The sequence below is a fragment of the Prionailurus viverrinus genome, chromosome C1, assembly GCF_022837055.1.
Source record: "Prionailurus viverrinus isolate Anna chromosome C1, UM_Priviv_1.0, whole genome shotgun sequence".
Classification (NCBI taxonomy): Eukaryota; Metazoa; Chordata; class Mammalia; order Carnivora; family Felidae; genus Prionailurus; species Prionailurus viverrinus.
This window is the reverse complement of record NC_062568.1, coordinates 39,673,798-39,686,416: the sequence shown is the minus strand read 5'-3', so window position 1 is coordinate 39,686,416 and position 12,619 is coordinate 39,673,798. Positions and strand designations below refer to the sequence as shown.

The 12,619-nt window shown below is 38.2% G+C and overlaps 1 protein-coding gene across 3 annotated transcripts in view; it reads right to left on the bottom strand.

Moving 5' to 3' along the window:
* Nucleotides 1-2,168: 2,168 nt before the first annotated feature.
* HIBCH (3-hydroxyisobutyryl-CoA hydrolase) overlaps nucleotides 2,169-12,619 on the bottom strand; it is a 114,106-nt gene continuing 103,655 nt past the window's right edge. For all 3 annotated transcript variants that reach the window (XM_047869102.1, XM_047869101.1, XM_047869099.1), the window contains exons 12-14: nucleotides 10,870-10,989; nucleotides 5,916-5,949; nucleotides 2,169-2,842 (exon numbers count right to left, since the gene is read on the bottom strand). In XM_047869102.1, coding sequence (XP_047725058.1) covers nucleotides 2,727-2,842; nucleotides 5,916-5,949; nucleotides 10,870-10,989 — 270 coding nt within the window. In that variant the 3' untranslated portion in view covers nucleotides 2,169-2,726. The remainder of the gene's footprint in view (nucleotides 2,843-5,915; nucleotides 5,950-10,869; nucleotides 10,990-12,619) is intronic.

The following is a 12,619-nucleotide window of genomic DNA, read 5'->3' as shown; positions in this document are numbered from 1 at the left end:
TTGGAAATATATGCTGTATTATGTCAAAACATGGACAAGGAACTACAAGGCTTGCATAATCAGTGAGTTAGCAGATAAACCAAGTTGGAGGCAGGCAGGAAAAAGAACTGGATAAGCAAATGTGTACCACATGTGATCATTATCAAGATATAGTTTGGCCTTGATGACGAGACAGATGAGAACATCTTTGATAGGATTCCTTCTATCATACCTTCATATTTAAATACTGGATTTACTTCACTTTGAACTTTCATGAACAGTAAAAGGCCTATTTGAGAAGGAAGGAACATATAAAACAGACGACTGGAAGAATTATTAGCTACTGGAAAGGGAGACATTTGTTCCAACTTCTATCACAAACACAGATGAAATAAGAATAGTGGCCAAATCATAAGGGAAAGGAAACTGGGGGGAAAGAGGGCCCAAGAAACAGCACTCACGTCAGGCTCCATCAGAAGACACACTGCAAAACAAGTCTCCAATGTTCTTGACTGAGGGAAGGGACACAGTAGCAAGTTCCTTTCTTTACCACCCTGACAGGTGACCAACTACTACTGACTCTTTTCTCTCGAGAACATCCAGGATAGGCGCAGATGAGCCGCAGCCAGTGCGACAAAGAACCTGCTGATGGCAACTGTAAACGAAGATTCTCAGAGGAAGCGTGCAGGTTCCTCACTTACACAGACTCACGTAACCCCGCAAAAGTGCTTCCCTGCTCCCTTCTCCAGTTAAAGGTCTCCTGTGTGCTCTTACCTTTCAGTTACAAGCCTTTGATATCAGAGTGCTCCATTTTCAGTTGCCTTATCTGTCCTTTGCTAACCACCTATGGTCATTAGCACTCAAAGCACAATTTGGAAGGGGATAAAAACGATCCTAGTTCCAAAGGAATAATTTGTGTCAAATTGCCTTATTAGTATTAAAAATAGACATACTGCTGAATGAATGAGCTAGCATGACAGATGTATCCTACTTAATATCATTGCCATTTTATGAGATGAGGGAACTATACTTTTTTATTGTATAGTTTTAGGAATCAAGTAAATTCAAGGAATAGTAGTTAAAAAATAAAGTTCCAACAAATCTATTGTTTGCTTAATCATAAGGCCCTCACTATGTATCTGTGTGGCCAAATAGAACATACCTTCCTTAGGCAAGTGGGCACAAGCTCAGATGTACTCCCTATCTCTTACTTTGCAAAACTCACATTTTGTTAGCTAATTCTCTTCCTGTAAGACTTAGCTATGAAATGGTATATTTTTTCCAAATATTTTTGAGAAACATTTTTTTCTAACTGTACAATAAAAGTCTAGTTGCAATTAACTAGCTATGAGTTCTTATTAAAGCAAATGCCTTTCAACATTGTATACTGTCAAATTTTTTGACATAAAGAACTTAACATTTTATGCATGTCTAATGAATACAAAGTGAATAAAAATACAAATAATTTCTTGGATCACTCAGGTCCAATTTAAGAGCTTTAAGAATATAAATGTAAACATGTCCATTATCATGCTGTCTTTAGTCTAAATCTGTTCCTCACTTTTTGGGGGACGGAATGCTTCATGTTAAATATTAAAAATAGAAAATTTAAAGCAACTCCTTCTAGACTGCAATTTCCTCATCTAAAAGAGGAGTGCAGTATATAAGTTTTGATGTCTTTCTCAGTTCTTCCACCTTTGTTATTGAAATCTGAAATTTTCTTCATTTCTGAGGGGTTTTGGATGAAGGAAAAACTGTAACAAGTTATAAATGATAAACTGGCCTTTAAAGGTCATTCTTCTCTAGACTTTAATGTGCCAAGTCTGGAACACCCTGCAGTTTCTTGTGTACCTTAAGAAAAACTTATTTTGTCAACAGTACCAATTATTGAAGGTATTTCTATTTTGAACAAAACTCCTGGCTTTCGACTTTTTTTTCCTCCTGATTTAAACTACATAATGCCAAATAATTTCCCACACTTCCTAATTTCTCATTCTGTCAGTTTAACAAATCCTAAAAAAAAAACAATGAGAACTAATGCTTTCACTTTCACTATAGGAAGGATTCTGGTTAATTTTAGGGAAGACCAAAGATGAGTTAATAATACTAGAGAGATAACCTCATAAAAACCTTTTTGCTTTCCCTGAGATTTCTAATATTATAAAAGGAACACTTCTACAGTAACATAATTATTTTAAAATACATTTATTCATGCAGAAAATTCTATGAAGCATTAACACAATAGACAAAAAAATTTCAGGGCCATTTCTTAATCATCTATATATAGATTTAATCAATGTACAAACTACTACCCAAAGCCAAAACATAAGGTTCCCATTTCAATTAGAGATTTCAACTCCACAATCTCTAAAGAATTTCAAATTTTCCCATCTATAAAGCAGGGGTTGGCAAACATTTTCTGCAAAGGATCACACAGTAAATATTTTAGGCTTTGCTAGCCTGACAATCTCTGTTGCAACTACTCAAAGCAGCCATAGACAATATGTAGAGATGAGTATAGTTACGTTCCAATAAAGCTTCATTTGTGGACACTGATACTTGAATTTCATATAATTTTCACACATCATGTAATATTAGTATTTGCTTTCTTCCTCTAACCATTTAAAAATGCAGAAACCATTCTTAGCTGGTGGAAAAATAAATAACAGGCAGCAGGCCAGATCTGGCCCATGTGCCATAGTTTGCCAACATCTGCTCCAAAATAATCCCTTAAAAATCCAGTCGCCTTATAATTTCAAATCGTTACTTGCCAGAGATTTAAAGTAACTATTCAAATCTTCTTCAGTAACTTCTTTTAGATTAGCCGGTTTCCATTTTGGGCTCTGGTCTTTATCTATTAAAACTGTCAAGTGAAGACATAAGAAATGTTAGTACATTTCTTTCAGGTATTACCAGATTTTAATTACAGAACTGACAGAAACTACCTTACACAAGGCATATTTTCTATAGCACTCTTTCTGCAAAGTTTAAATCTTTGTATGTGTTCCATTTTTCTTTTTAAATTAAGCCCCAACAGAATTTGGATGGATGATGACCCATGTGGTTATCTCCCAACCTGCTAAGTCTGATGCCCGGAACTTGAATATAGCCCACGAACTAATGTGGTTTAAGACTGGGAACTCTTTTTCCTTCTTCAAACAAAACTGTAAATGAAATCTTCCTGTTATAAAACAGCTAAAACCAGGGTTGGTGCAGTTTAAAGGGAAGGCAGGGGAGGGTGGAGAGCCCAGATCTGCCTTCTAACCTCCTCCACATTGAGTTGAAAGGAAAATTACTTAGAAGGGGATGACTTTATGCATAATTAAATGAGGATACTGTTTTGCTGAATCCTCTGGTTCACACAGCTCTGCATTAAAATACCAGACCACCTTCAGGTTATCATAAGAAACTCGACTTCTCTTATTTCGGTGTAGTCATCATTTAGTGTAGCCACATAGCATCCCCACAGGATCATAAGTATGAGGCAATCGGCAAACCTCTCCTTTAAAAAGGTAGGCGAGTGTCCACTTCCTGGTTGTGACTGTATACTATAGTTATAAAAATGTTACTGTTTGGGAAAACTTGGAGGGCACATAGGATCTCTCTATATTATTTCTTAAAACTGCATGTTAATCTACAATTATCTCAAAAATTTTTTTAAAAGAGAAAGGGACTAGGTATGGTTATGGGAGGGAATTTCAACCGTATTTAAAATGTAAATAATTCTTGTGAATGATAAAAATATTTAAACATAAAAACTCTGAACTTAAAAAACCAAATTTAGTATTAGAAAGTTAAATAAAGAAGCAATCTGGAAACCAAGAAACAGGAAGTAAAGGGGCTGCATTATTAAATGCGGATACTAGAGGTTTTTAAGGCTCGGCTGCCTAGCTACATGATTCTAGCCAGTATCAGATCAGTGGTAACACTGAACACTGATGTTATGATCCCTGCCAATTTGACAGTTTTACATTCCCCAGACAGACAGCCTAAGTAAAAACAATTCTGGAACATTTCTTCAAGAGTCTCTTCCTTTTTAAGCCCTCTGGCCAATGCTATCATGCTATCTACCTCCTTGACAGTCTGAAGGGCAAAATGAAAGAGAATATTAGTCAAATCTGTATGTTCTTTTATTTCAAACTGACATAATTTTTTACTTAGCATAGATATAACAAGTTCTTGCCATGTAGACAGCTCAGGGTTTTTCAAGTCTCGTGAGGCACCCACTCAAATCCCATTTGGTAACTCTCTAGCTCTGCTGAAATAACCTATTTTTATTTTCTTCTATAACCAGGAAGAAGTTTATTCTAGATGTTAAGAGTAAGAATTTTTAACAACCACTCCCCTAATTTGCTAACATATTTTATCATTAGCAAACTGTAGCAAACATTTGGTTATTATGCAAGAACACCAAACAGTTTTACCCAGAATAGATACTGCTTTCAAAATAAGGAGCTTATGCTAAAGATGGGGCAGTATACTTTCTCTTCATTAGAAAGTAGCTTGATAAGCTCTTGCCTTATGAATCAGAATGTTGATGCTGCTTGGTTTTAACTCTGTTTCCTTAAGACAATAGACAGTAAATATGAAAAAAAAAACCTTCATTTTTTAAGTTTAAGAAGGGCTGCTCTAACATATAATGAGTATTTTAGCAATAAAACCCAAATAACACACACATCCTTCTAATAACTAATAGTTGTCTAGGCTCTGATCCACATGCAGCAAGAATTTGCAGGGAATTAGTGGGAAAAGTGCTTATTTTACCTGGTTTCTATAAAACATATAGCCATCTCCTCTGACTCAATTCCCTGTGCCTTCTAAGAGAATTTAAACCCCTGCTTATTTCTTTTTTTTTAATTTTTTTAACATTTATTCATTTTTGAAAGACAGAAAGAGACAGAGCATGAATGGGGGAGGGGCAGAGAGAGAGGGAGACACAGAATCTGAAGCAGGCTCCAGGCTCTGAGCTGTCAGCACAGAGCCCAGTGCAGGGCTTGAACTCATGGACCGCGAGATCATGACCCAAGCCGAAGTCGGCCGCCCAACCGACTGAGCCACCCAGGTGCCCCTAACCCCCTGCTTATTTCTGATATTTTATCATGCCATAAATTAAGATAATTCTACAATGGTGACCAGTATTTATCAAAGCTTACAGCTCAGAGAACATAATCTTTTATTTAGATAAAGTAAATACAGAGTCTGTACTATATTAGAGGGCTCAATAAAAACATTAAAAAATTAGATGTGCAAAACACATGCAAAGGTTAAGAACTCATTTTATACAACATAAAAAACAGCTATTATTTATAGGGATATGAGCTTATACATAAAAAATTGTTGCAAATTTTCTAAAAACAAAAAAAAATCAACCATTTCACTTGCTTTTTCTAAATATGCTGACTTTGGAGATGATAATGATAAACCAGAAATTAATAAGAACACTAGCACATGTTACCAATTATGTCATATGGTTTTTCTCAATGTCAATTTTGAACTTGTCAGGTATAGGCAAAGAGGTAATGGTAGAGATTCAATGCTGCTGGGATTTTGCCAGGCCAGTACTAGAAAGAAGAGGGGCAGGGGACTTGAGGGCTTCTTGCAAGGGAATAAATGCACCTTTCAAAGGTTTCAGCAACAGAACGACTGTTCAAACTCAGCTGCACTTAGCAGAGGCAGTCTGTGTGACTGTAGAAGCAGGGTCACCTCTTAGAAATTAGGGAGCGGTGACACAAGGTTATGTGAATTTTTCAAACAATATTGGTTTTAAAGACAGATCTTCCCTTATATGTCAGTTGGTAATATTAAAATAGCAACAACTTTGCAATCTTTATGAAGGTATAATTTTCACTAATAAAACAACTATCATCTTTGATTAACAGTGTAGGCTCGCAAATCCTATTTCCATAATAGCCAGGAAGAAGACAACCATCACTTACCTGCCCTAACACCTTCATGAAAGTCATGGCCTCCCTGAAAGAAAATGAGATTAAATGGTGAATTTCCAGGCATCCTTATTCGCAGTGATGATCTCTCCCCTCCACCCACTGTAGCCTCCCACCCCCATGGCCATAGCCTGAAATATACATTTAGAGACTGGACTGCCTTTATGACCCACTCTCGGATCACCACCTCCGATTCTTATCTGCTCGAGTATCTTCACTTGGAAATCTCTGACCCCACTGAACACCACCGATACTACAACTTTTCCACCACTCACCTTGCTCTTCATCCAGCCCAGTCTCCCCAGTGCATTAATGTGGTCACCTTGCCTCAAAAATGCCCTCAACTCCCTCAAGCCTTTTTCCTCCCTCTAGTCTTTCCTGGCAAAATCCCAGCACCAGCTGCCCCTACCATTTACCTCTGCCTTCTTTCGAGCAGCTAAATCTTGCTGCAGAAAAATCATACAACTGTGACTGGTTTCATTTAAAATTCATGACCATACAGAGTGGCTAAAATTAACAATTCAGGAAACAACAGATGCTGGTGAGGATGTGGAGAAACGGGAACCCTCTTGCACTGTTGGTGGGAATGCAAACTGGTGCAGCCACTCTGGAAAACAGTGTGGAGGTTCCTCAAAAAATTAAAAATAGAACTATCCTACAACCCAGCAATAGCACTATTAGGAATTTATCCAAAGGATATATAGGGGCACATGTACCCCAATGTTTATAGCAGCACTTTCAACAATAGCCAAATTATGGAAAGAGCCTAAATGTCCATCAACTGATGAATGGATAAAGAAATTATGGTTTATATACACAATGGAATACTACTTGGCAATGAGAAAGAATGAAATCATGCCATTTGCAGCAACATGGATGGAACTGGAAGGTATTATGCTGAGTGAAATAAGTCAGTCAGAGAAAGACAGATATCATATGTTTTCACTCATATCTAGATCTTGAGAAACTTAACAGAAGACCATGGGGGAAGGGAAGATGAAAAAATGGTTACAAACAGAGAGGGAGGCAGGTAAACCTTAAGAGATTCTTAAATACAGAGAACAAACTGAGGGTTGATGCGGGGGGTGGGGTGGGAGAGGGGAAAATGGGTGATGGGCATTGAAGAGGGCACCTGTTGGGATGAGCACTGGGTATTGTATGTAAGCGATGAACCATGGGAATCTACCCCAAAACCAAGAGCACACTTTACACACTGAATGTTAGCCAATTTGACAATAAATTATATTTTTAAAAAATTAAAAAAAATTAAAGTTCATGACCACAAACCTCAAACAGGCATGGAAAACTGCCTAACAATCCATGTTCTCTTCCCCGCTTCCCAGGATGATAATTCTAACTGCCTTCTACCTTCTCAACCTCTAATCCTAGCATATCTCTAGTTCTTCTCCTGGCATCATCAGTGTTGGCAGCATAACTCAGTGACTGACTACAATTCAAATGTCTGGGCTCACCTCCTGGCTCCACTACATGGTTGGTAGCTATGTGACCTTTATCTACTAATTTCATTAATGCCAAGCTTCCTTACATGAAATGGCAACATCAATACATCCATCACAGGATTATCTTACTCCACATCCCAGCACAGTGTCTGACACACAGTTAAGTATCCAGTAAATGCTATTCGTATCATCAACATAATCTTTTTTCTCTATTGGATCATTTCCAATCAATTATAAACATGTTCTAGTATCTTCCACCTTATAAAATAACAAGGAACCTCACTTGATTCCACAGTCCTAACTTCTACCCTACTTCTGTTTTAAGAAGAGTTGTCTACATATAGCCGTCACTTCTCCACATCCCATTTATTCATTTCCTCTCCAACTCACCATACTATAACTTTTGCCCCCACACTCTAAACGGCTTGCCAAACCACCTGTAACTTCAGTGTTGCCATATGCTGAGTATGACTTTATCCTCCCCTACTGGGCACTTTCACAGTGCTTCCTCCTCCTTGAAACATTGATCTCTTGCTTTCATGACTCCTGGTTCTTCCACCTCTGTCCTTTTTCTCTTCCACCCTATTCAAAATTTCTTGGGGCTCAGATCCGGGCTCTCTCATTTTCTTTCTATATGCTCTTACCCATTCTATACCCAACACATGAGCACTGAGTTATCAATTCTGTTAAGATACAAGATCACGTCACTCCTCTACTCAAAAACATCCAGTACCTTCCCATGGTATTCAGAACAAAAGCCAGAGTTTTATAAAGGCCTTTGAGGAAGCACATATGCTCTGCCCAGTCCTTCTCTACCCTGTTAGCTCTCACCTCATCTCTCTCACTCACTTGACCCTCCTTCTCTGCCCATGCCACCCACCAAGGCTTCCTGCAGCTCCTAGAACAGGCAGGCACACCCCTGCCTCATGGCTTTGTACTGCCTCTGCCTGGATGCTCTTCCCCAGATACTTACACAGCTCATTCCTTCACTTCCTTCAGGTTTTTACTCAGAGAACATCTTTTCAGTCAGGTTTTCTCTGGTCATCCTATCTGTAAATTCAAACTCTCCCTCACCTCCTCCTTATGCCATACCCTCCTTCCCACTTTACTTCTTCTCCTTAGTACTTATAATCATGTACTATATATTTTATAATTTTATCTGTTTATGATCTATCTCCCCCACTATAAAGTAAGTTCCATAAGAGCAGGCATTTTTGTCTGTTTTGTGGACCTATGCATTCTTGGTGCCTCTAACAATGTCTAGCACATGGTAAGCATTCTTATTAAGTAAATAAATCTCCAAAGCTTCAGACTTAAATCTCTAACCCACAGCTCCGAGCTCCAATTCCTAAATGCATTCTTTCCTTCTCTCACATCCATCATCAAGGCCTATCAATCCTCTCCCACATTATTCCCCAAATCATTCACTTCTCTCCGTTGCCGCCACCCTCGCCGAAGCCACAGCAACTTCACAGCTGGATTACTGCAAAAACTCAAATCTGGTCTCTACATCCCCTCTTGAATCCTTCTAACCCCATCTCCATTCAGCAGCAATAATTACTTTCTTAAAGCAAACAGAACCAAATCATCCACTGCTGAAACCCAAGGGACTTCTCGACATACTCCTTTCTAACCCTTCGGGTCACAGATGAGCACGCATCTCAAAGACGTCTTTTCTGACAACTTATTTCCCTTCGTCTTTCCCACCTGCTCCTGTCCCTGCATCATTCTCTCCCATCATCAACCTGTATGTTTCCTTTGGAGCACTTGCCACAATTTGTAACTATTTTACATATTTTGTTTACTTGTTCTTCATAGTCTCAGTAGACTCTAAATTTCATGAGAACAAGGACTGGGTCACTCTTTCTACAACATAACACTTAGCACAGAACCCTGCAACAACACAGCTAATGGATTTGCTGAAGGAAGGAAGGAATCAATCAATCCAGGCAGTGCAGTAAATGTACAGTGAGAAGCATGGACTGTGTGAGGTATACTGGGGTAGTAGTGGAGAGTACAGGGCCCCGGAGGGAAACCACCTGGTTTCACACACCATGTGTCTGCCACTTAATAGCTATACCACCTTAGGCAGGTTACTTCTCTCTGCCAGCTTCCTCATCTGTAAAGTGGAGACAAGAATAATACCTACCATTCTAGAAATAGTGTAAAATTTTTTTTTTAACTTTTTTAACGTTTATTTATTTTTGAGACAGAGAGAGACAGAGCATGAACAGGGGAGGGGCAGAGAGAGAGGGAGACACAGAATCGGAAGCAGGCTCCAGGCTCTGAGCCAACAGCCCAGAACCGGACGCAGGGCCCGAACTCCCGGACCGCGAGATCGTGACCTGGCTGAAGTCGGACGCTCAACCGACTGAGCCACCCAGGCGCCCCGAAATAGTGTAAAATTTAACGGACAGGATGTATGTGAAGTGCCTGGCATAGTACCTTTCTTAACAAACAACAGACCTCAGCTGCCACTTTCATCCTACTAGGAGCGACTTTAAGATTAAAGGGACTAACCGAATTTTATTTATAATTGGATGAACTGCTTGAACACCTTAACTATTTTTTTGTTGTTGTTTATTTATTTATTTTGAGAGAGAATGCATGAGCAGAGGAGGGAAAGAATGACAGGAGGGAGAGAATCCCAAGCAGGCTCTGTGCTGCCAGCGCAGAACCCAACACAGAGCTCAATCCCACTAACGGTGAGATCATAACCCGAGTCAAAATCAAGAATCGGACACTCAACCGAGCTCCCTAGGCACTCCCCTTAACTACTGCAAGACATGAAAGTCCATTTGGGATATCTGCTTCCTGGTTATTAAACAGAGTATTTTCTTTAGGCCATAAATTTATTAACCTAAAGGCCTTCTACCCATAACACAAAAGCAGTGATTCTGCTTTCAAAGAGTTTATCGTCTACAAGAGGAAATCTATAGGACTCTGAAATGTTTCATAAAATTAATTTTATAGGTGATTATTTTCTACTTTAAGTGTATTTATAATGGAACTTTCAGTGCTAATCTATTAACTAAAACATGTAACAGACTAGTAACTTCCATTCATACATTATATATATGTATATATGGGTGTATATATACATATTCTATACACACACACACACACACACATATATATATATTCCTTGTTTTACCAATGAGGGAATTCAGCTATAGAGAGTTTATGCCTCTTATCCCAAGGTCAGAGACCATGCCTGAAAAATGGTTAATTTCTACTTTGAATTCCACCTGAGATTAGAGGCTTTCTTATAGTACATGCAAATGTAATTGCTATTTCATAAAGGCTTAAGAACAATTTGGAAGAATAGTTCCACACATCTTAATTTAACTGGCCTGTTGTGTTTCCACAGAGTATATTTACAGATAGTTTTAAGTTTCTTGTTTATAGCTTTCTGTATTTTACATGCTCTACAATGAACATCTATTACTTTCATAAATAGAAAATAACTATTTTTCAAAAATTCTTACCATACAAGCTTGACTCAGCCGATATTCCATAATTAATACTTCTTGCAAGGTCTTTGAAGACCCCTCCATGAGTTGCCTTAGTGTGATCTTTAGGGATGTTGGAGACATTTTATTAATTACCTATGAAAGAAAAAAATTTTTTGCTAGTTTTAGCCCAATAGTTCCTTTATTGTCTATAATAAGCATTTTGATATAAATCTTATTAAAATTTTCTCCTTAAACAGTACTTTCATATGACAGTTTCATAAAAGTAAGATTATACCTTAGCCTAATCCTGCCAAAGCACCAGCAGTTTTCTAATCTATTATAATAACAAGAAAGATCATTCCATCAGTGGAATAAATTCTGTGCCTATAACTTAATAACATAAATCTGTATTTTGTAGCTGCCTGACATAAATTATGATCCCAACTAAGTAAGCAGTGATTATGTTTAAATAAAATTAATACACATCTTATAAACAACAAATATATCAGAGGACATTTTACTTTATAAAGAAGCTGGAGTCAAAATACAGTAGTCTTTCCTTCCCTTTTTGTGACTAAAGAGAAGTGTTTTTAACTGAACTATAGTTTTTACCTATAAATAAATCAACTTACCTTAAAAGGAGAGAAAATAATTCAAGATACCATGAGATGGTCTTCTACAGTATTTAAATATTTAATAAAATAAGAATTACAGGCCCAGCTGGTTGGCTACAGTGCTATACCACTTCCTTCTGCATTTAAAGATGCTATTACTAGTGTTCTGACATATGTGTATGACTGTGACCAACAGCTGCTACAAGAGGTCCCATCACATGTTGTGTAAACCTGAGGCTTGCCCTTTTCTTTATAATTGCAATATACAGTTTTCAAGTGTGTTGTTGAGTGACTGTCTCAAAGGTATAAATTTCACTTTTTGAGGTCAAAGAATTCCCCACATCAAGACTCCAGGTTCTTTGTAGCATCCTCAAGTCTTGCACACAGATTTGGAGAACAGACTGAATGGAAAGGACAGTATATTACCTACCAGCTGCTAAAATTTAGATGGCTACTCTACAGGAAAAGGTCAGTGAAGACCAGTATCCTACCTGCAGTCACAATGCTGAAGAAAAGATGAGAGAGAGAGAGAGAGAGAGAGAGAGAGAAAGCAATTAAGGCTTTTATGTACCTGATTCATTTTCACAGGAACTCACCCTTTCGCCCTCAGTGTCGTACGCACATGATCTCATTTAATGCCCAAGTAGCAACACCACTCACATTCTTGCCTTTCTGGTTGCAGGCCACAAGGTTGATGGCACCCATACAGCAGTCTGCATACTGTGCTAGGAGGCCCCTCCTTTCCACAGGCAAGAAGACAAGAGGTCCATTTTGCTGATGAAACCACTGGTTTTCTCTAGCCAGAGCCATGCCCACATTATCACAGATGAACATCTGGAAGAACTTCATTCACAATGCTAAAAGGTGTTCTTAAAGGAGTGACACAGCCAACTTTGATCTCTTCTAGTCTGCAAAGTCAATGAAGCTCCAGTTCCCTTTCCAACAGGGCTGTATTATATAAACCCACAATCATGTACCTCAGAACTACAATGATGTCTAATTGCCTGTGTCCTCTTTCTTGGTTTGGCACTTTATATGCAATCTAGAATTCTCAAAACACAAACTCTATCTTTGCTATACTTCCTCATTTGGCTACCAATTAATTTCATTAAAAAGGCCACTTAACAAGAAAGCAATCCCATTTATAATTGCACCAAAAAATAAGATAC